The sequence below is a fragment of the Scyliorhinus torazame genome, chromosome 7, assembly GCF_047496885.1.
Source record: "Scyliorhinus torazame isolate Kashiwa2021f chromosome 7, sScyTor2.1, whole genome shotgun sequence".
NCBI classification, from domain to species: Eukaryota; Metazoa; Chordata; class Chondrichthyes; order Carcharhiniformes; family Scyliorhinidae; genus Scyliorhinus; species Scyliorhinus torazame.
In genome coordinates, this window is record NC_092713.1 from 210,720,164 (window position 1) to 210,744,691 (window position 24,528).

Sequence of the window (24,528 nt, forward strand, 5' to 3'; positions counted from 1 at the left end):
TATGAGGGGCATGGATAGAGTGGATGGGCAGGCACTCTTTCCCAAGGTGGAGGAGATCAGTCACCAGGGGGCATAAGTTTAAGGTCCGTGGGGCAAAGTTTAGAGTAGTTGTGTGAGGCAGTTTTTTATTTATAAACAAAAAATGAATAAATAATAAATAACAAAAATGAAAACTAGCCCTAATTGGCAACTGCCTTGTCACAAGTAACACTCTCCAAAAATATAATTTAACAGTCCAATATATAATTATCTGTATCAACGACCTATGCATACTATACAGTATATATTAACAACCCTGAGAGTCCTTCTGGTTCCTCCCCCCCCCCCCCCCCCCCCCGGATCCTGGGCTGCTGCTGCTGCCTTCTTTTTCCCATTCCGTCTATCTTTCTGCGAGGTATTCGACGAACGGTTGCCACCACCTGGTGAACCCTTATGCCGACCCCCTTAGGACGAACTTAATCCGCTCTAGCTTTATAAACCCCGCCATGTAATTTATCCAGGTCTCCACCCCCGGGGGCTTGGCTTCTTTCCACATTAGCAATATCCTGCGCCGGGCTACTAGGGACGCAAAGGCCAAAACATCGGCCTCTCTCGCCTCCTGCACTCCCGGCTCTTGTGCAACCCCAAATATAGCCAACCCCCAGTTTGGTTCGACCTGGACTCCTACTACTTTTGAAAGCACCTTTGTCACCCCCATCCAAAACCCCTGTAGTGCCGGGCATGACCAAAACATATGGGTATGATTCGCTGGGCTTCTCGAGCACCTCGCACACCTATCCTCCACCCCAAAATATTTACTGAGCCGTGCTCCAGTCATATGTGCCCTGTGTAATACCTTAAACTGAATTAGGCTTAGCCTGGCACACGAGGACGACGAGTTTACCCTGCTTAGGGCATCTGCCCACAGCCCCTCCTCGATCTCCTCCCCCAGCTCTTCTTCCCATTTCCCTTTTAGTTCATCTACCATAGTCTCCCCATCGTCCCTCATTTCCCTATATATAATCTGACACCTTACCATCCCCCACCCATGTCTTTGAGATCACTCTGTCCTGCACCTCTTGTGTCGGGAGCTGCGGGAATACCCTCACCTGTTGCCTCGCAAAAGCCCTCAGTTGCATATACCTGAATGCATTCCCTTGGGGCAACCCATATTTCTCGGTCAGCGCTCCCAGACTCGCGAACTTCCCATCCACAAACAGATCTTTCAGTTGCGTTATTCCTGCTCTTTGCCACATTCCATATCCCCCATCCATTCCCCCCGGGGCAAACCTATGGTTGTTTCTTATCGGGGACCCCCCCAAGGCTCCAGTCTTTCCCCTATGCCGTCTCCACTGTCCCCAAATCTTCAGTGTAGCCACCACCACCGGGCTTGTGGTGTAGTTCCTCGGTGAGAACGGCAATGGGGCTGTCACCATAGCCTGTAGGCTAGTCCCCCTACAGGACGTCCTCTCTAATCTCTTCCACGCCGCTCCCTCCTCCTCTCCCATCCACTTACTCACCATTGAAATATTAGCGGCCCAATAATACTCACTTAGGCTCGGTAGTGCCAGCCCCCCCCTATCCCTGCTACGCTGTAAGAATCCCTTCCTCACTCTCGAAGTCTTCCCGCCCCACACAAAACCCATGATGCTCTTTTCAATCCTTTTAAAAAAAGCCTTCGTGATCACCACCGGGAGGCACTGAAACACAAAGAGGAATCTCGGGAGGACCACCATCTTAACCGCCTGCACACTCCCTGCCATTGACAGGGATACCATATCCCATCTCTTGAAATCCTCCTCCATCTGTTCCACCAACCGCGTTAAATTTAACCTATGCAATGTGCCCCAATTCTTAGCTATCTGGATCCCCAGGTAACGAAAGTCCCTTGTTACCTTCCTCAACGGTAGGTCCTCTATTTCTCTACTCTGCTCCCCTGGATGCACCACAAACAACTCACTTTTCCCCATGTTCAATTTATACCCTGAAAAATCCCCAAACTCCCCAAGTATCCGCATTATTTCTGGCATCCCCTCCGCCGGGTCCGCCACGTATAGTAGCAAATCGTCCGCATACAAAGATACCCGGTGCTCTTCTCCTCCCCTAAGTACTCCCCTCCACTTCTTGGAACCCCTCAACGCTATCGCCAGGGGCTCAATCGCCAGTGCAAACAATAATGGGGACAGAGGGCATCCCTGCCTTGTCCCTCTATGGAGCCGAAAATATGCAGATCCCCGTCCATTCGTGACCACGCTCGCCACTGGGGCCCTATATAACAGCTGCACCCATCTAACATACCCCTCTCCAAAACCAAATCTCCTCAACATCTCCCACAAATAATCCCACTCCACTCTATCAAATGCTTTCTCGGCATCCATCGCCACTACTATCTCCGTTTCTCCCTCTGGTGGGGCCATCATCATTACCCCTAACAACCTCCGTATATTCGTGTTCAGCTGTCTCCCCTTCACAAACCCAGTTTGGTCCTCATGGACCACCCCCGGGACACATTCCTCTATTCTCATTGCCATTACCTTGGCCAGGACCTTGGCATCTACATTTAGGAGGGAAATAGGTCTATAGGACCCGCATTGTAGCGGGTCCTTTTCCTTCTTTAAGAGAAGCGATATCGTTGCTTCAGACATAGTCGGGGGCAGTTGTCCCCTTTCCTTTGCCTCATTAAAGGTCCTCGTCAGTACCGGGGCGAGCAAGTCCACATATTTTCTATAGAATTCGACTGGGAATCCATCCGGTCCCGGGGCGTTTCCCGCCTGCATGCTCCTAATTCCTTTCACCACTTTTTCTACCTCGATCTGTGCTCCCAGTCCCACCCTTTCCTGCTCTTCCACCTTGGGAAATTCCAGCCGATCCAAGAAGCCCATCATTCTCTCCCTCCCATCCGGGGGTTGAGCTTCATATAATTTTTTATAAAATGTCTTGAACACTCCATTCACTCTCTCCGCTCCCCGCTCCATCTCTCCTTCCTCATCCCTCACTCCCCCTATTTCCCTCGCTGCTCCCCTTTTCCTCAATTGGTGTGCCAGCAACCTGCTCGCCTTCTCCCCATATTCGTACTGTACACCCTGTGCCTTCCTCCATTGTGCCTCTGCAGTGCCTGTAGTCAGCAAGTCAAATTCTACATGTAGCCTTTGCCTTTCCCTGTACAGTCCCTCCTCCGGTGCTTCCGCATATTGTCTGTCCACCCTCAAAAGTTCTTTACTCTCCTGCTTCCCTTTATGTGCCCTTATTGATATCAGCTCCCCTCTAACCACCGCCTTCAATGCCTCCCAGACCACTCCCACCTGGACCTCCCCATTATCATTGAGTTCCAAGTACTTTTCAATGCACCCCCTCACCCTTAGACACACCCCCTCATCTGCCATTAGTCCCATGTCCATTCTCCAGGGTGGGCGCCCTCCTGTTTCCTCCCCTATCTCCAAGTCCACCCAGTGTGGAGCGTGATCCGAAATGGCTATAGCCGTATACTCCGTTCCCCTCACCTTCGGGATCAATGCCCTACCCAGCACAAAAAAGTCTATTCGCGAGTAGACTTTATGGACATAGGAGAAAAACGAGAACTCCTTACTCCTAGGTCTGCTAAATCTCCACGGGTCTACACCTCCCATCTGCTCCATAAAATCTTTAAGTACCTTGGCTGCTGCCGGCCTCCTTCCAGTCCTGGACTTCGACCTATCCAGCCCTGGTTCCAACACCGTATTAAAATCTCCCCCCATTATCAGCTTTCCCATCTCTAGGTCCGGAATGCGTCCTAGCATCCGCCTCATAAAATTGGCATCATCCCAGTTCGGGGCATATACGTTTACCAAAACCACTGTCTCCCCCTGTAGTTTGCCACTCACCATCACGTATCTGCCCCCGTTATCCGCCACTATAGTCTTTGCCTCGAACATTACCCGCTTCCCCACTAATATAGCCACCCCCCTGTTTTTCGCATCTAGCCCCGAATGGAACACCTGCCCCACCCATCCTTTGCGTAGCCTAACCTGGTCTATCAGTTTCAGGTGCGTTTCCTGTAACATAACCACATCTGCCTTAAGTTTCTTAAGGTGTGCGAGTACCCGTGCCCTCTTTATCGGCCCGTTCAGCCCTCTCACGTTCCACGTGATCAGCCGAGTTGGGGGGCTTCCTACCCCCCCCCCCCCCCCCCCCCCCCCCCCCCCCCTTGTCGATTAGCCATCACCTTTTTCCAGCTCCTCACCCGGTTCCCACGCAGCTGTATCTCCCCCAGGCGGTGCCCCCCCGCCCATCCTCTCCCGTACCAGCTCCCCCCTCTCCCCAGCAGCAGCAACCCAGTAATTCCCCCCTCCCACCCCCCCCCCCCCGCTAGATCCCCCGCTAGCGTAATTACTCCCCCCATGTTGCTCCCAGAAGTCAGCAAACTCTGGCTGACCTCGGCTTCCCCCCCCGTGACCTCGGCTCGCACCGTGCGACGCCCCCTCTTTCCTGCTTCTCTATTCCCGCCATGATTATCATAGCGCGGGAACCAAGCCCGCGCTTCTCCCTTGGCCCTGCCCCCAATGGCCAAAGCCCCATCTCCTCCACCTCCCCTCCTCCCCCCATCACCACCTGTGGGAGAGAGAAAAGTTACCACATCGCAGGATTAGTACATAAAACCCCTCTTTGCCCCCCACATTCGCCCCACCACTTTGTTCGAACGTTCTTTTTAATAACCCGCTCATTCCAGTTTTTCTTCCACAATAAAAGTCCACGCTTCATCCGCCGTCACAAAGTAGTGGTGCCTCCCTCGATATGTGACCCACAGTCTTGCCGGTTGCAGCATTCCAAATTTTATCTTTTTATGAAGCACCGCCTTGGCCCGATTAAAGCTCGCCCTTCTTCTCGCCACCTCCGCACTCCAGTCTTGATAAACGCGGATCACCGCGTTCTCCCATTTACTGCTCCGAGTTTTCTTCGCCCATCTAAGGACCATTTCTCTATCCTTAAAACGGAGGAATCTCACCACTATGGCTCTGGGAATTTCTCCTGCTCTCGGTCCTCGCGCCATCACTCGGTATGCTCCCTCCACCTCCAACGGACCCGCCGGGGCCTCCGCTCCCATTAACGAGTGCAGCATCGTGCTCACATATGCCCCGACGTCCGCTCCCTCCACACCTTCAGGAAGACCAAGAATCCTCAGGTTGTTCCTCCTTGCGTTGTTTTCCAGTGCCTCCAACCTTTCCACACATCGTTTATGATGTGCCTCCTGCGTCTCCGTCTTCACCACCAGGCCCTGTATGTCGTCCTCATTCTCGGCTGCCTTTGCCTTCACCACCCGAAGCTCCCGCTCCTGGGTCTTTTGTTCCTCCTTTAGCCCTTCGATCGCCTGTAGGTTCGGGGCCAACAGCTCTTTCTTCATTTCCTTTTTGATCTCTTCCACACAGCATTTCAAGAACTCTTGTTGTTCAGGGCCCCATGTTAAACTGCCACCTTCCGACGCCATCTTGGTTTTTGCTTGCCTTCCTTGCCGCTGTTCTAAAGGATCTACTGCAATCTGGCCACTTTCTCCTCCTTTTTCCATCCGTATCCAGGGGGGATTCCCTTCTGGTTTACCGCACAGTGTTTTTAGCCGTCAAAATTGCCGTTGGGGCTCCTATCAAGAGCCCAAAAGTCCGTTTCACAGGGAGCTGCCGAAACGTGCGACTCAGCTGGTCATCGCCGCACCCGGAAGTCTTCAAAATGCATCTTGACAAACACATGGACAGGATATAGAGGAATACAGCACAAGGAAGTGCTGAGGTCTTTTGGCAAAACTTGGTATCACGACCGGTACAGCCTTGTAGTGCCGAAGGGCTGTTCCTGTGCTGTATTGTTCTTTGTTCTTTGTATTTAGCAGGAGGTAATTTCTTATCATCCAATACTGGATATCAGACGAGCAGTCTGACATATTTAATGCAAGGGATGAGGGAGGTGGTGGTGACAGAGCTGGGTGTGCTCAACATGCATGTGGAACCTTTTTATGTTGACAGAGCAATGCATAGATGAAAAATAGGTGGGGGCTAAGTAAAAGCTAAGAAGTAGAAGCAGGCCTTTTGGCCCCTCTAGCAAGCTGTACCATTCAATCTGATCGTGGCTGATGTGATTGTGGCCTTCACTCTACTTTCCTGCTGCCCCCCTCCCCATCCCCTGACTACCTTTTGTAGGCCAAAAATCCCTGCCTTGACTATATTCAATGACCCAAACTCCACTGATCTCTCTGAGATGATTCCAAAGATTAATGGCCCTCTACAAGAATAAATCTCTCCTTATCCTCGTCTCAAATAGGAGACCCCTTTTCTTTTTAAAACTGTACCCGAGGTCTTGAATTTCCCCACAAGGGGAACCATCCTCTCCGCATCTGCCTTGCCGAGCCCCCTCAGATTCCTTTATGTTTCAATAAGATAACCACTCGTTCTGAAATTATAAATGAGTATAGGCACAACTTGTTCAATTTGCCCTCAAGACATGAGATATGTTTTTGGGGGATGAAAGAGGTAATGGTGTGGATGTGGGAAGAGAAAGTCATTGGAGGTAATTCTCTAGCTACGACTGGGTAAATGGGAATTAAAACGGGATCCAATCCAATCCAGCTGCATGACTGTGAGAGAGGCATTGGCGGGAATTGGTATGGTCAACCATGTCAAAAGCTGCAAAGAGCCTTCATCATAGCGTTTATAGTTTTACGGTAAAAGGTGTAAAGGTGAAATCTTGTTCTGTCATCTTTTCAGCTATCAATGGCAAGTTCAAATTTCTTTTAAAGTTACCGATCTCTATGGGGATCGTAACCATGTCACTAAGTGTTTCTTTGGAAGTCATTAGCCAATGATTGCCCCTCACCTGTAAATGCTAATTTATATAATTTATAGATTCCTTTTTTTCTTACATTATTTCAGAACAAATAAAATAATTTCTATATTCTCTACAAAGTTTCATTACAAGACCAGGACCCCCAAGAATCTTTTGTTACAAGCTGTTTTTTGTAAAGCAATAGATAATTGATGACTTGCATCAACGGATATGATCTTGGAGATTTCTGTTTTTCTAGCATTTGTTTCACGCAAGGTCAGTCCTTAATCTTCCTTCATTTTTTGTGAGTAAATGTTATCCCGTAAGGAACTATTATCTCTATCACATTCAATACGCAAAATATTTTCAGTGCTCCCTTGTATGGAATTTCTCCTAAATATTTGACATAAATCTGGTGATCACTGTTTCTACAAGAGCCCATATTTCAGCAGCTGAAGTACTTATTACAGTCCTATTTTATTTTCCTAGCGTCTCATGCCAAAGGGCAATATTTTCCATTTTCATTCACCAAAATACCATGAAACCGACTGCACTTTAATACCCATCAGGCAGTTTGGCATGAAAAGCATTACTGAAGTAATTAATTTCCTGTTCTTTAGGTCACCCAAAGATGGGAACTTCTCCATATTTAATTTTTAATATGTTTAATTTGCCCTTAAATCAACAAATCACCTAAAGTTGGAAGATGCTTAATCGTACGTGGATTCAATACATCAAAGCTAGCATCCAACCTTGTATGAGTGCATAATTAATTCAACGGGACATTCAAACTTCACAACTGCTCTGTTCTTCTTTAGATATGACCTCATTCTGTGATGACCTAGCCCGATTAACTGGGTTAGGAGTAAGTCTCACTAAACTGGATTGCTGATGCAAAGTTACTCCTGATCTATTTTGTAAATTTATTATATTCCAAATCTGTGTAAAAGACAGTAACATATCCAACAACACACTCCACAACCTCAGTCCACAATTTGTACAATTTTTCCCCTTTTACCTCCCCACTCCCGCGACAAACAGTTCCTCAAACATTGTCATGAACGACCCCCACCATGTCCCGAAGCCTTCTGCCAACCCCCTCGACTCAAATTTAATCTTTTCCAACTGGAGAAAGTCATACAGCCAGGTTGCCATTCCCGGTGCCATTCCGACCTCCATTTTAGCAAGATCCTTCACCGGACAATTAGAGAAGCGAAGGCCACAACATCGACCCCTCCTGTCCCACAGCTCCGGCATTTCCTACACCCCAAAAATTGCCACATTGGGTCTGCCCCCCCCCCCCCCCCCCCAATTTTAGATAATGTCCCAAACACCGCTTCCCAGTAACTCTCCAACTTCTCGCAACCCCAGAACATGTACGCATGATTTGTCGAACCTCGCCCACACTTCTTGCACTCATTGGCCACCCTTCGAAAAACCCACTCATCCTCACCCGGGTCAAATGTACCCTGTGCACCACTTTGAACTGAATCAAGCTCATCCTCACGAAGGAGGTGGTTGAATTCACCCCACGCATTGCCTCACACCACAGTCCCCAACCTATTTTCTCTCTTCCACCCACCCTCCCCCAACTCCTCCCCCCATTTGTTCTTGATCCTCACCACTTGCGTTCCCCCTGCTCCCCCATTACCCATATATGTTCCCATTCCTAATTTGGGAGCGGCATTTGCTCCAATAGGGTGAACTCCAGCAACCTGGGATACGTCCTGCACTCATTTTGTGCAAAGTCCCTCGCCTGCATATATCTAAATGCACTCCCCCTCAGCAAATCAAGCTTCTCCCACAATTCATCCAGATCCACAAACTTCTCTTCCAAATATAAGTCCCTCACCAGCCCTGCCTTCCTTCGTCCACTTCCCGTACATCCCATCCATCTCTCTTCTCTCGCCGCCTCCCCCACACCATCGCCTCACCTACTCCACATTTGCTGCCCAATAGCAGTGCAGCAGGTTCAGGGGCACCTTCCCCACCCATATAAATTCCAAAATCGACTTCCAGTGGCGGCCATGGAGGGGTAGGTCGCACATTTGATATCTCCTGCCTGTAACGGACTTTTGGACCTTTTCCCCCCCGTTTTTTTCTGGATTTTATGGGATAAAGCAGTGAAGAGTGAGACAGTAAGGAGAACCCCCCCCCCCCGCCCCCAAGTGTATAGGGAAATGGACCAGAAGTGGCTGTGTGAGACGACAAAGTCCTATAAGGGAAATGCAAGCAGAGCTGGTAACATGGGACAGCATCGCGGAGGGCAAGGTCCACGGGGAGATGACACAGTGGTCGACGGAGCAGCTGGTGAAGTTTTCCGAGGATTGCTTTGCCAGCTGAAGAAGGACACGCTAAACCCGATTAAGGCTTCAATTGATCAAGTGGTTCAGAATCAGGAAACCCACGGGAGAGCGATCCAGGAGGTCGAACAAAAGGTGTCCGAGCACGAGGAGTATATAACCGTGCTGGAAAGCAAGGTGGGGATGATGAACGACCGCCAGAAAAGAATGCAGGAGAAGCTGGAGGACCTGGAGAATAGGTCCAGGAGGTAGAATCTCAGAATTGTTGGCCTCCCTGAAGGCAGTGAGGGATCAGATGCGAGGGCCTGTGTGACGGACATGTTGGAGAAGCTGATGGGGACTGGGGCGTTCCCTCGGCCTCTGGAATTGGACAGAGGGCACAGAGCCCTCGCGAGGAAGCCCAGAGCGAACAAACCGCCGAGGGCCATGGTGGTACGTTTTCACCGTTTCATGGACAAGGAACACGTTTTGCGGTGGGCCAAGAAAGAACGGAGCAGCAAGTGGGAGAACTGAGATGCGCATTTATCAGGACCTGGGAACGGATTTGGCCAAGAGGCGAGCTGGGTTAAATCTGGCAAAAACAACCTTCTTTAAGAAGGGGGTGAAGTTCGGGATGCTGTACCCAGCCTGCCTGTGGGTCACACATGAGGAAGGGACTTACTTTGAAACGCCAGATGAAGTATGGACCTTTATTAAAGAAATTAAGCTGGAGGCGAATTAAAAGACACTTAAGCCTTGGAGAAGTACTGTGGCAGCGATTGTAAAAATTTAAGTATTTTGATGTTAAATAATGGGCTGTGTGGATGGTTAAACGTTAATCTGACTTGTAGGGACTTTGTTAGGGGGGGGCCTTTGAATTTAATTCTGCTTGTTGGGTGACTTTTTCTAAAGGAATTGTTTCTTTGTTTTTTTTCTGTCTGTTTACTGGGGACTGTGATGCTATTAAAATGCTTATTCATGTGGGGGGGGGGGGGGGGGATGGGGGAGAGAGGATAGTACATAGGGAGACAGACTGCTTTGTGCCAGGGCGGGAGTTATCTAGTCAGCATGGGTCAGCTGACTCTCTGAAGCGCAGTGGGGGGTGGACGGGTGTTAAGCTGGAGCTTGACTTGGGGTATTGGGTTTTTAGTGTTGTTGCTAGGGGGGGAGGGAGGGGGTGGAGCTGCTTTGCTGACAGGGGAGGAACTGTTACTAGGGGACAAATGGGTGGTCGGGAACGGCGACAGCCCGAGCAGGGACTCAAGGAAGCGGAGGGCGCGAGCTCGAGGCTCGCCTAAAAAGGGTGATGGCTAGGAAGAGTCACATAACCTGATCATGGGAGGGGACTTCAACACAGTCATTGATCCGGAATTGGACCGGTCAAAATCCAGGACAGGGAGGAGGCCAGCTGCGGCAAAGGAATTTAAGGGTTTTTGGAACAAATGGGGGGACTAGACCCATGGAGGTTTGCACGGCCAAGGACGAAGGAGTTTTCCTTTTTTTCACATGTCCACAAGGTATACTCTCGCATTGACTTTTTTGTTCTGAGCAGGGCGCTAATACCGAAGGTGGTGGACACTGAGTACTCTGCAATTGCAGTGTCGGATCATGCCCCGTACTGGGTGGATCTACGGGTTAGTACAGCACGGTAGCATTGTGGATAGCACAATTGCTTCACAGCTCCAGGGTCCCAGGTTCGATTCCGGCTTGGGTCACTGTCTGTGCGGAGTCTGCACATCCTCCCCGTGTGTGCGTGGGTTTCCTCCGGGTGCTCCGGTTTCCTCCCACAGTCCAAAGATGTGCAGGTTAGGTGGATTGGCCATGCTAAATTGCCCTTAGTGTCCAAAATTGCCCTTAGTGTTGGGTGGGGTTACTGGGTTATGGGGATAGAGTGGAGGTGTTAACCTTGGGTAGGGTGCTCTTTCCAAGAGCTGGTGCAGACTCGATGGGCCGAATGGCCGCCTTCTGCACTGTAAATTCTATGATTCTAGTGTGGAGAGAGGGCAACACCCGTTGTGGAGACTGGATGTGGGGTTGCTAGCGGACGAGGCGGCCTGTGGACGGGTTAACATGTCCATCCAGAACTACCTGGAAACAAATGATAAGGGGGAGGTCTCTGCAGCGACAGCGTGGGAAGCTTTGAAGACAATAGACAGAGAAAAGGTGGAACGGGCTGAGAGGGACAGATTAGTGGAGGAGATACTCCAGGTGGACAGGAGATCCTCGGAGGCCCCAGATGCGGGACTACTGAGGGAGCGGCGGAGGTTACAGGTGGAGTTTGGGCTATTGACCACCGGGAAAGCAGTGGAATAGTTGAGGAAGGCAAGGGGGGCGATCTATGAGTCTGGGGAAAAGGCAAGCAGAATGTTGGCGCACCACCTCAGGAAAAGAGGCGGCCAGGGAGATAGGTAAAGTAAAGAGTAGAGACGGTAATCGTGTCCTGGACCCAGCGGGGGTGAATGAGCTGTTTAAGGACTTTTATAGTAAATTATATGAGTGGGAACCCCCGGCAGGGATGGAGGGGGATGAGGCAATTTCTGGATCGGTTGAGGTTCCTGAGGGTGGAGGATGACATGGTGGAGGGGCTGGGAGCCCAATTGAGATTGAGGAAATAATCAAGGGGCTGGAGGGCATGCAGTCGGGCAAGGCCCTGGGGCCTGACGGCTACCCGGTGGAATTCTATAAGAAGTTTTCAGAGATATTGAGCCCACTGCTGGTGAGGACATTAACCAAGCAAGAGAGAAGGGAGTCCTCCCCCCAACAATGTCGCAGGCCTCGATTTCATTGAACTTGAAACGGGAGAAGGATCTGGAGCAATACGGGTCATACAGGCCGATTTCTCTAATGAATGTTGATGCCAAACTGCTGGCTAAGATACTGGCCACAAGGATAGAGGACTGTGTCCCGGGGGCGATAGGGGAAGACCAGATGGGATTTGTTAAGGACAGACAACTCAAGGCCAATGTTCAAAGGCTTCTAAATGTTATTATGATGCCCTCCGAAGGAGAGGAGGCAGTGGTGGTGGTAGCGATGGATGCGGAGAAGGCGTTTGATCGGGTGGCGTGGAATTACCTGTGGGAGGCGCTGGGAAGGTTTGGGTGTGGTGAGGGCTTTATCGACTGGGTGCAGTTGCTCTCAGGCACCAGTAGCGAGTGTGCGTACGAACCGGCTGAGGTCGGGGTAATTTGAACTACACGGAGGGTCGAGGCAAGGGTGCCCCCTCTCCCCGTTACTGTTTGCTCTGGCCATAGAGCCATTGGCCATGGCGTTAAGAGCCTCTAGGAACAGGAAAGGGCGGGGTTGGGGGTGGAGCACCCGGTCTCGCTCTATGCAGATGACCTGCTCTTGTACATTTTGGACCCGTTGGAGGGGATGGGGGAAGTAATGTGAATCTTGGGGGAATTTTGCAATTTTTCAGGGTATGAATTGAAAATGGGGGAAAAGCGAGATGTTTGCGATCCAGGCAAGAGGGCAGGAGAAGAGACTGGGAGAGCGCCGCTTAGAATGGTAGGGAAGAGCTTTCGATATCTGGGAATCCAGGTGGCCCGGAAATGGGAGGTACTACACAAGTTAAACTTCTCCGGTTGGTAGAACAAATGGAAGGGGACTTTAAGAGATGGGACATGCTCCCGCTATCACTGGCGGGAAGGTACAGACCGTGAAACTGACGGTCCTCCCCAGATTTCTGTTTGTCTTTCAGTGCCTCCCCATCTTCGTCCCTTAGGCCTTTTTCAAACGGGTGAATGAGATTATTTCGGGCTTTGTGTGGGCGAGTAAAACCCTGCGAGTGAAGAAAGTGTTGCTGGAGTTCAGTCAGGGGGATGGTGGGTTGGCGCTGCCGAACTTCTGCAATTACTACTGGGTGGCTAATATAGCCATGATTAGGAAGTGGGTAGTGGGGGAGGGGTCGGAATGGGAGCAGATGGAGGCAGCGTCATGTAAAGACACCAGTCTGGGAACATTGGTAACGGCACCTCTGCCGTTCTCGCCGGGCTGATACTCCACAAGTCCGGTGGTAGTGGCGGCTCTGAGGATCTGGGGGCAGTGAAGGAGATATAAGAGAGTGGAGGGAGCATCGATTTGCACCCTGATTTATAACAACCACAGGTTTGTACCGGCTAGGCTAGATGGCGGGTTCCGGAGTTGGCAGAGGGCAGGAATTAGAAGGATGGAGGATCTATTTATAGATGGGAGCTTTCCCAGCTTGAAAGCTTTGAAGGATAAATTTAAATTGCCAGCAGGGAATGGTTTTGGGTATTTGCAGGTGCACGACTTCCTGTGAAAACAGGTGCCGGTCTTTCCGCTGCTGCCACCGCGGGGGATACAGGATAGAGTAGTTTCCAGTACCTGGGTGGGAGAGGGGAAGGTATCGGATATTTGTCAGGAGCTTTCGGAAGCGGAGGAAACTCCGGTGGAGGCGCTTAAGGGCAAGTGGGAGGACGAGCTGGGAGGAAAGATAGAGGCGAGTCTTATGGGCGGATGCCCTAAGCAGGGTTAATACCACCTCATCGTGCGCCAGGCTTAGCCTGATACAATTTAAGGTAGTCCACCAGGCACACATGACAATGGCTGGGATGAGCAAGTTTTTCGGGGTAGAGGATAGGTGTGCGAGGTGCGCAGGAAGCCCAGAAAATCATGTCCACATGTTTTGGCCATGCCTGAAGCTTAAGAGGGTTTTGACAGGGTTTTGCTAAGGAAATGTCCATGGTGCTGAAAACACGGGTGGTGCCAAGTCCGGAGATGGCGATCTTTGGAATGTCGGAAGATCTGGGGGCGAAAGAGGCCGATGTCCTGGCCTTTGCCTCCCTGATAGCCCGGAGACGGATCTTATTAATGTGGAGGGACTCTAAGCCCCCGAGTGTAGAGACCTGGGTTAATGACGTTGCTGGGTTTGACAATCTTGAGAAAATAAAGTTTGCCTTAAGAGGGTCAATGTTAGGGTTTCCTGGAGGTGGCAGCCGTTCGTCGACTTTCTCGGGGAAAATTAAAAATGTCAGTAGATGCAGTATTCCGGGGGTGGGGGGATTGTTGTTGTATGGCTGAGGTGTGTGAAGATTGGGCTGGGGGGGGGAAATGTTTATTTTACCATGTTGATGTTATTGTTTTTGTTACTGTCATAAATTTTTTCGAATACCTTAATAAAATATTTTTAAAAAAAATATTCCGAAATCAATGTCTCCAATTTCTGGAAGAAGGCCTTGGGGAAAGATCGATAGGGTCTGCAAAACGAACAGGAACCGTGGCAGCACATTCATTTTTACGGCCTGCACTCTCGGATATATCCCATCTCTTAACTCACCTAATCTCCTCCACCAACATTGTCAAATTCCACCTGTGCATCGTAGCCCATTCCGTCGTCACCTAAATCCCCAAGTACCTGAACCTTTCCCATGCTCCCTTAAATGGCAACATCCCCAAGTTGCCCCCCCCTCCCCCCCGCCCTGCCACATTCACTGGAAATACCTCTCTCTTCCCGACATTTAACTTCTACCCAGAGAAGGCCCCGAACCCCTCCAATAGTCCCATGATCCTACCCATACGGGTCTGGCACGAACAACAACAGGTCATCCACGTACAATGACACTGGGTGCTTCCTGCTCTCCCTCACAATCCCCTGCCACTCCACAGACCTCCTAAGGGCCATCGGCAAGAACTGAATCGCCAGCGTGAACAACAATGACGACAGCGGACACCCTTGCCTTGTTCCCCAAACGCCGTGAACTCAACCCATTTGTACATATGTTTGCCAGCAGGGCTACATTTGACAGACGGACCCATGCCACAAACGTCGTTACCCCCTTACAAACTTATAACTCCCCAAAGGAAAAAAAACGTCTGGCAACACACAATAGCCGTAACCTCCAACCATTACAGATACAGCTCCTCCATCTCACACCAACCCTCAGTTCTCCCCCAGTTCATGGTCCCTTATAAAATCATTGGCCTTTCCTGGCATTTCAAAATAGTACTCCCGGCTTTCGAAAGTGAGCCACAGTTTCGCCAGGTACAGCAACCCAAACCGGATCTTCCTTCGGTACAGCACCCCCTTGGCCCTGTTGAATCCTGCACACCTCTTTGCCAGTTCCGCACCAATATCTTGATATATTCGAACACGATTCCCCTCCCTTTCACAGTCTCACTTCTCCCTGGCTCATCGTGGAATCTTCTCCTTCTCAACAAATTTCTGCAACCGCACAATCGCCGCCCGTGGTGGCCCTCTGCACTCGGCCACTGCCTTAAAGACCTGTGGGCCTTGTCCACCTCTGAGGCCTTATCCAGCACCCCCACCTCCACCTACCTGGCCAGCATCCTTGACACACATTTTGTGGCGCTCGTTCCTTCCACACCCTCTGGCAGCCCCACAATCTGCAGATTCTGCTGCCTGGACCTGTTTTCGTGCTCCTGCACCTTCACCCTCAATGACTTGCATAGCTTCTCCAAGGACACCACCTTCTCCACCTCTCGTATCGTCGCCCCATGTGCGTCAAGGCACTTCTATACATGGTCCATCGATCCTCGTAGAGGTACTACTGCTCCCCTAATAGCCTTCCACATGCATCTCCTTCCTTTGCTGGCAAAATTAGTCGTTGATTAAAGCCATCAACTGATCCAGCTGGCCACTGGTGACGACCCTCCGCCATTCTCGCAATTGTTGCTGTGCCACAGATCCTCTTCAATTCCTTCGCCAGATCTTTAACTTTTGCCGAGTCTGGGAGCCAGTAGACATGCCAACCTTGGGGAGAACCTCTCCTTCTGCGCCGCTTTCCTGCCGGAGTTATCCTGCTAGCGGGTATGAAGTGCCCAAACCGATGCTTTCGAGCCAGACCTGGCCTGTGTGCGATCACTCACTCCATGGCCGTCACCAGAAGTCACCCCTGACCTATTCTGCTTAATACCTAAACCAGTATATTTAAAATCCCCAGATGTCTGACTTCTAAGTTTTGGGTTTGTTCACAAAGTGCAACATCCAAATGCATGGCTTCTAACTCTACAACCCACCAAAAGAGTCTCTGTACTCTTGAGTAAAATCAAATAATCTAATAAACAATTAACTAATTACTGTAACTAATCGACAACCCCTTAAAAGAGCAGTAACAAAAAATCAAATTTCTAAAGGAAATTTATAAAATGTAAGTTTAAATATTTTAGGGGTGAGGATGAAGGTGTGCTCTAGCCCCTGCAATGCCTACCAGTCGGGGAAAGCGTAAAATGTACTGGTGCGTACCACGTTCTTTCTCTCCAAGGATGCCAGGGTGCAGACATAATCACGGAAGAGAAGCAGACATCTCAATTCCTCAACCACCCACTGCCCAGACCTGCGTATGGTTACAGTGGTCAGGCTTAGGAGCGCGTTAACGAGGTGTTCTTCCAATCTGCCTGCGCCACTTCACACTAGGTGGCCAAAGGCCTGGAACATAGGACTGAAATGCAACCAGCGGTTGAGGAGCAGAACCTGCAAATGTTTTTTAAAAATTATTTCATGGAATGTGGGCATCACTCTGCATTTATTGCCCATCTGTAATTGCCTGGGGGCGTTGGAGAGAGGGTGGGGTTGCATTGTATTGCATTTAAGAGTTGATCCTATTGCTGTGGATGTGGAGTTACATGTAGGCCAGACCAGGTAATGATGGTTGATCTCCTTCCTTAAAGAAGATTTGTAAACCAGAGGGTTTTTTACAACAATCTGACAATGGCTTTGTGGTCATAGAACCATAGAATCCCTACAATACAGATAGAGCCCATACGACCCATCTTAGAATTTTATTTCCAGATTTTTAGTGAATTCACATTTCACCATCTACAGTGGTGGGGTTTGAACCTGAGTCCCCAGTGCATTACCTTGGGTCTTTAGAATACTAGTCCAGTGACAATGCCACTATGCTACTGCCTACTTAGCGATGGAAGTGTGGAAAATGGTCAGGTCAGATGACTACCTCAAAATCCTGCTGCCTGGACCTGTTGATTGCCAGGCCCAGGAGCACGCGAACGAGGAGGTCCTCCACTCTTTGTAAACAAAACTTGAGGGGCAGCCCCCTCATATAGTGGAACTGGGCTGCAAGCTTAGACAACCAGCATAAACATGGACTTCTCAAGACCACAGAAAGTGCAGGCAGTCTGGGAGTCCATGAACTACATTAATCTTCTATTGCTGTGTGCAGCATCTTCCACACCAAATCCCGTAAAGAGCACTGTAACAAAAATCAGGAAAACTAAATTAAAATGTTATTTTTGGAGCTGATGATGCTCTCCAGCCTCTGCGGCAAGGCCCAAGGCCTCAGTCACAGAAGGTCTTGAGCATACCGACAGACGCAACATGCTTCCTCTCCAGGGACACCTGGATGTGAACGTAGCCGTGGAAGAGAGGCAGACAGTGAGGTTGAACAACCCCTCATTTGCCTGCTGCCTGGATCTGTTAATGGCCACCTTGGCCAGGCTAATGAGGAGGCCCCCTTGAGCTGAAGTGAAAGCATCTGAGAAACAGTCCCTCGGGTAGTAGAAAAAGGAATGCAACCTCGGACAACCTACATATAGATAGTTTATTAAAGGCGAGGGGAATCAGACGAGTAAACAAAAGTAGGCATTTATTTACAAGAACAACATGGGGGCTCTCACCGGGCCCTCTCTCTCTGTCGGTCTGTTCCTATCTGGTTGATCTTTTATACAACATGGTTGTCAGCCCCGTAGTTAGCGGGGGAGCGTGTACTCCTTGAGCCACATAGGGGGAAAAAAATCGATCTTGCCTGTGTGTCCCATACAGATTATTACACATAGATCTCAGACTCTTAAGGCCACAAAAAATACAGGCAACCTGGGAGTCTGTGAACAATCTTAATCTTCTATTGCATAGGACTGCTGCGTTCAGCACCCTCCATGCTAAATCTCCAATGGAAAAGATGACCGCCACGTGGAGAACCTCACAATGGGTGCCCCGCTGTGTCTGGATGCTTGACGAGGCTACGTCTCTATGTGCTCCCCACTTGTAAAAATTTGACCTTAATTTATACTGACTGTTCAAGCACTGTTCTTGTAAAAAAAAACAGACAAAGTTTTAAATTCTTATCGCCTCAAGCTTAAACTAACCACTACAATTAATGAAAGCAAAAAACAGCAGCAAACACCCCCCCCCCTGCACACCAAATTTCATATATTTACACTCGGTTTGCGATGCACTCTAGGTCAACTACTCTTCACATGAGCGGCTACTGTACATTTTTATCTGAAGTCATAGGCTGAAGTTATAGCTGTTGACCAAACCTCCTCCTCACTGTAATTGGCATCTATTCAGGGAATGACTCGACAGTTAACTGCTAAAGTGTTAGCCAACTTGCAGTTTCTTTCACAGTTTCTAAAGTTCCAAGTTACGTTTGGAAAGACAAACTAAATTTCAGTTAGACACTACCCATATAGTACTGTTTAACCAGAGAATCCCAGTTGAACAGAATTCCCAACTTTTACACTGTTTGCACTTAACTGTTTACATTTGGTGTTAAGCACTCAAGAATTTTTGTGATATTAATGTTTTTTTTGAAAAACATTGACATACATCTTCATTCACAGATAAGGTCACAGGCTGCAGATGAAGCTATCCAGCAGGTTGATGAACTGGTCCTCACGCAAAATATTGAACATGGTTCTAAACTAAAAGAGTGGAAAAGATCAGAAATTCAGCCCAATATCACAGAATTGAAACAGCAGTCATTTTCATTAGGTAAGAAGAATTCAAGGTCAATACAGTAGGTTCTCGCTTTAAGTTGCCCCATTTTAATTTCATGGTGTGTTTTCAATGTGGCAGTTATTCACATTTAGTGTCGAAGATTCGCATTAAGTTATTTTGCGCCAGGTGAGGTAGGGTTGTGCGACCTGTTGACACCATTTTGGATCAGCCTTTCCCATTCTCCACACCCCCCAGTCGCCACCAATCCACCTGCTTACCAACTCTCCTGCTCCTGCCCTTTCCAATCCTGACCCTCATGCTCATGTCCGATCCTTCCACCCACTGACCAACCCTCCTGGTCACTCCTGCTGGCCAGCGCTCCCACCCCTGACCCTCCTGCTAGCCAACATTCCTGCTATCTGACCCTCCCACTGGCCAGTCCTTTTCTCGCTGACCCGTTTGCTTGCCACCTCTCCAATTTGCAGCTTACCTCTGCAAACTTGCAACTCTAAGCTGTTCCCACTCCCTAGATTGGGAGGATCTACCAACAGGAAGATCAGCCAGCGGAGGGTTAGGAAGCGGAAGAGATGGCATGAGGTAAGCAGAAGAGGCGATGAGTAGGAGAGATAGCAAACGGGAGGCAAGTGGAAATAGTTAGTATATTTATTTTATATTTTAGCACTTATTTTAAAAGCTATTTTGTTTATACATATAGTAATGGGCAGCACGGCAGCATTGTGGATAGCACAATTTCTTCACAGCTCCAAGGTCCCAGGTTCGATTCCGGCTTGGGTCACTGTCTGTGCGGAGTCTGCACATCCTCCCCATGTGTGCGTGGGTTTCCTCCGGGTGCTCCGGTTTCCTCCCACAGTCCAAAGATGTGCAGGTTAGGTGGATTAGCCATTCTAAATTGCCCTTAGTGTCCAAAATTGCCCTGAGTGTTGGGTGGGGCTACTGGGTTATGGGGATAGGGTGGAGGTGTGGATCTTGGGTAGGGTGCTCTTTCCAAGAGCCGGTGCAGACTCGATGGGCTGAATGGCTTCCTTCTGCACTGTAAATTCTATGAAAAAGCTTCACCTCTCAGGAATGCAGCTACAATGTTAAGCAAAAAAATACTGTATTCCTCTCATTTTTCTTTCTGCTGGACAAGCTATAAACTCTTCTGAGCACTACTATCTTGTTCATGGGCAGCTTACATTTTAAAAGTCCCTGAACTTCCACAAAGTTTTGAGTGGCATGTTTATTTCAATGCATTATACATTCCAGATTGCCGTGTGTTGCACATGCCATAGGGGGAACGTTGTTCTCCTCTCACTGTTCCCATTCTGCCTCTCTCGAAATTCACATTCCACCTTCAACTCTCGCTGGCTCCAACCTACTTTGTAACATAAGTTCTAAAGAGGTGATATAAATGAGAGAGAACTGTTTATAGTATCGACTAACATAGGGACCAAGATCTGATTGCTAAACCGGCTCTCCATTTTATCTTTCCAAGTCTGCCCCCATGGAATGAGAGATTGGAGATGAAGATCATTGTAAAGGGTACAGGAATTTGTTTTATTGGGGGCTATGACACCAAAGGTTGAAGTGAAGGTGTGGTTGAGTAAATCTGTAACTGCAGAATATTATGGCAAAAAGGACCAAAGGCTAGATAGCTGGGATTTTGGAATTTCAGTAGTAAATGAATGGGGATAGTTTTTCCATGGATCGATATAGAAGGAGGTACAGTTGGGACATGGCAGGGAGATTTGGGTGGAAAACGATACAAGGAAATAATTGAAAATGGCCTTATCTCGAATTGATAAGATTCGAGTAGCAAGACTATGTGAGATCTATGTTGAAATTCATGTGCCATTCATGTACAGCTATTTTGCAAGTTTTTAATATTGTGTCTTTTGTTGGCTGTCCCTCCCAATTTGGTAAACAAAATGCAAAACACTGCAGATGTTCTGTTCTGGGGCCGTTGCTGTTTGTCATTTTTCTCAATGACCTAGAGGATGGCGCAGAAGGGTGGGTGAGTAAATTTGCAGATGCAGGTAGGGCAGTAGATGTTGTCTATATGGACTTCAGTAAGGCCTTTGACAAGGTCCCTCATGGTAGACTAGTACAAAAGGTGAAGTCACACGGGATCAGGGGTGAACTGGCAAGGTGGATACAGAACTGGCTAGGCCATAGAAGGCAGAGGGTAGCAATGGAGGTATGCTTTTCTAATTGGAGGGCTGTGACCAGTGGTGTTCCACAGGGATCAGTGCTGGGACCTTTGCTCTTTGTAGTATATATAAATGATTTGGAGGAAAATGTAACTGGTCTGATTAGTAAGTTTGCAGACGACACAAAGGTCGGTGGAATTGCGGATAGCGATGAGGACTGTCTGAGGATACAGCAGGATTTAGATTGTCTGGAGACTTGGGCGGAGAGATGGCAGATGGAGTTTAATCCGGACAAATGTGAGGTAATGCATTTTGGAAGGTCTAATGCAGGTAGGGAATATACAGTGAATGGTAGAACCCTCAAGAGTATTGAAAGTCAAAGAGATCTAGGAGTACAGGTCCACAGGTCATTGAAAGGGGCAACACAGGTGGAGAAGGTAGTCAAGAAGGCATACGGCATGCTTGCCTTCATTGGCCGGGGCATTGAGTATAAGAATTGGCAAGTCATGTTGCAGCTGTATAGAACCTTAGTTAGGCCACATTTGGAGTATAGTGTTCAATTCTGGTCGCCACACTGCCAGAAGGATGTGGAGGCTTTAGAGAGGGTGCAGAAGAGATTTACCAGAATGTTGCCTGGTATGGAGGGCATAAGCTATGAGGAGCGGTTGAATAAACTCGGTTTGTTCTCACTGGAACAAAGGAGGTTGAGGGGCGACCTGATAGAGGTATACAAAATTATGAGGGGCATAGACAGAGTGGATAGTCAGAGGCTTTTCCCCAGGGTAGAGGGGTCAATTACTAGGGGGCATAGGTTTAAGGTGAGAGGGGCAAGGTTTAGAGTAGATGTACGAGGCAAGTTTTTTACGCAGAGGGTAGTGGGTACCTGGAACTCGCTACCGGAGGAGGTAGTGGAAGCAGGGACGATAGGGACATTTAAGGGGCATCTTGACAAATATATGAATAGGATGGGAATAGAAGGATACGGACCCAGAAAGTGTAGAAGATTGTAGTTTAGTCGGGCAGTATGGTCGGCACGGGCTTGGAGGGCCGAAGGGCCTGTTCCTGTGCTGTACATTTCTTTGTTCTTTGTTCTTTGACACTAAAATCGGTGGTGTTGTCGACAGTGCGGAAGGATGTAGCAGGTTACAGAGGGACATAGATAAGCTGCAGAGCTGGGCTGAGAGGTGGCAAATGGAGTTTAATGTAGAGAAGTGTGAGGTGATTCACTTTGGAAGGAATAACAGGAATGCGGAATATTTGGCTAATGGAAAAGTTCTTGAAAGTGTGGATGAGCAGAGGGATCTAGGTGTCCATGTACATAGATCCCTGAAAGTTGCCACCCAGGTTGATAGGGTTGTGAAGAAGGTCTATGGACTTTATTGGTAGAGGGATTGAGTTCCGGAGTCATGAGGTCATGTTGCAGCTGTACAAAACTCTGGTACGGCCACATTTGGAGTATTGCGTACAGTTCTGGTCACCGCATTATAGGAAGGACGTGGAAGCTTTGGAGCGGGTGCAGAGGAGATTTACCAGGGTGTTGCCTGGTATGGAGGGAAAATCTTATGAGGAAAGGCTGATGGACTTGAGGTTGTTTTCGTTAGAGAGAAGAAGGTTAAGAGGAGACTTAATAGAGGCATACAAAATGATCAAGGGGTTAGATAGGGTGGACAGTGAGAGTCTTCCCCCGTGGATGGAAATGGCTAGCATGAGGGGACATAGCCTTAAACTGAGGGGTAATAGATATAGGACAGAGGTCAGAGGTAGGTTCTTTACGCAAAGAGTGGTGAGGCCGTGGAATTCCCTACCTGCAACAGTAGTGAACTCGCCAACATTGAGGGCATTTAAAAGTTTATTGGATAAGCATATGGATGATAATGGCATAGTGTAGGTTAGATGGCTTTTGTTTTTTTGACTTCCCATGTCGGTGCAACATTGTGGGTCGAAGGGCCTGTACTGCGCTGTATCGTTCTATGTTCTATGTTGGAAATCAGAAATTAGAACAGAAAATGCTGGAAATGGTCAGTCAGCCAACATAGGTTAAGAGTTAACGTTACAGGTCAATGACCTTTCATTAAAACTGGATAAGTTAGAGAAGAGAGACGTTTTGAGCAAGAGGTGGTTGGACAAGGACAAAGGAATGTCTGTGCACAGGTGATGAGTCACTCGATAAAGAATACCCAGCCGTACCTGCTCTTGTATACATGGCTAGTTCAGTTTAATTCCTGGTCAATGGAATTCTCCAATCCTGCCTGATTTTAGTTCTATCCAAAATTAGTCCAGCAGATTCTATAATATGCTTAAGATCCTCTCTGCCCAGTTTTCTTCTCTTGTACCTTGATTTAGTGTTGATTACTGCCCAGACCTTGAAGAAAAGATCTGCCCCATATCATGTTATTCACTGTTCCCACGGTTGTGGTTGATGCAATATCTATATGAAACAAATTTTGTCATTAATCCGTAATATTTTCCATGTGTTAAGGGACATTGAGAAAGGGACTTTTTGGGTACATTCTAGTCCTGTTATTTCAAAGCCTTTTTTTTCCACGGAATATTGAATTATCCAGTCACTCAAATTAAGCAATTTATTAAAATAGTATATTTTCAAAGCAAAAGAAAAATCAAAGTACTGGTTATTTCAATAGCGGGTATTTCAAATTAAACAACTTTGAATTAAAAATGTGGTCTTTACTGCATAAGTAAATGTTCTCTAATTGAAAACCACTAATGTAATGTCTAATGTCCTCTACCATGAAATGGAACTTGCTACTAAGAGAGCACAAAAGGAAGTCATGCAAAGTAGGATACAAAGATTATTGTTATAAGCATTTCCTCTAGAAAAGACCCAACCAAACCTAGAAAAAAGGAAATTAAACCTTTTTTCCTCATTTGTTACTACATTTTAAGCACCAGTTAGAATTTACAGCAAAATGCAAGCTGCCCTGTCTTAATATTTTACATCCAGGCACAACGGTGGTGTAGTGGTTAGCACTGCTGCCTCATGGCGCGAGGTCCCAGATTCGATCCCGGTTCTGGGTTACAGTCCATGTGACGTCCGTGTCTGTGTGGGTTTCGCCCCCACAATAATAGATGTGCAGGGTCGGTGGATTGGCCACACTAAATTGCCCCTTAATTGGAAAATATGAATTGGGCACTCTAAATTTAAAAAATATATATTTTAGATCAGAGATCAATATTTAATGATCAAAGCTCAAAGTAGAAGAAATGTGGAAAAGAGGAAAAACTAACGAGGTAGAGATGTAGATTTCAACCTAAAATTAAACAATATTGTGGGAGGGCAGCATGGTGGTGCAGTGGTTAGCGCTGCTGCCTATGGCACTGAGGACCCAGGTTCAATCCAGGCCCTGGGTCACTGTCTGTGTGGGTTTCACACCCACAACCCAAAGATGTGCAGGTTAGGTGGATTGGCCACAATAAATTGCCCCTTAATTGGGAAAAAATTTATTGGGCACTCTAAATGTATTTTAAAAAAAATATTATAGGAATAACTCTGCGAACATACACTTTCTTTGGCAAGGAAATGTGCCTTAGGACATGTGCCTTAAAATACAACAAAAATAAAAAATCTTTTGGTAAAGATAAAATAACAATTGAATAGTGCACTATGGTTTCAAGATGCTGTCTTGAAAAATAACACTTGTAGTAGTATACCCCAATTTGA

The 24,528-nt window shown here is 48.1% G+C and overlaps 1 protein-coding gene across 7 annotated transcripts in view; it reads left to right on the forward strand.

The window, feature by feature from the left end:
- LOC140426821 (uncharacterized) overlaps nt 1-24,528 on the forward strand; it is a 416,125-nt gene that overhangs the window by 166,338 nt on the left and 225,259 nt on the right. For all 7 annotated transcript variants that reach the window (XR_011948298.1, XM_072512042.1, XM_072512041.1 and 4 more), the window contains one exon: nt 18,603-18,753. Coding sequence is in view for 6 of the 7 variants with exons in the window: in XM_072512042.1 (XP_072368143.1) it covers nt 18,603-18,753 (151 nt within the window). In the remaining variant the exon portion in view is untranslated. The remainder of the gene's footprint in view (nt 1-18,602; nt 18,754-24,528) is intronic.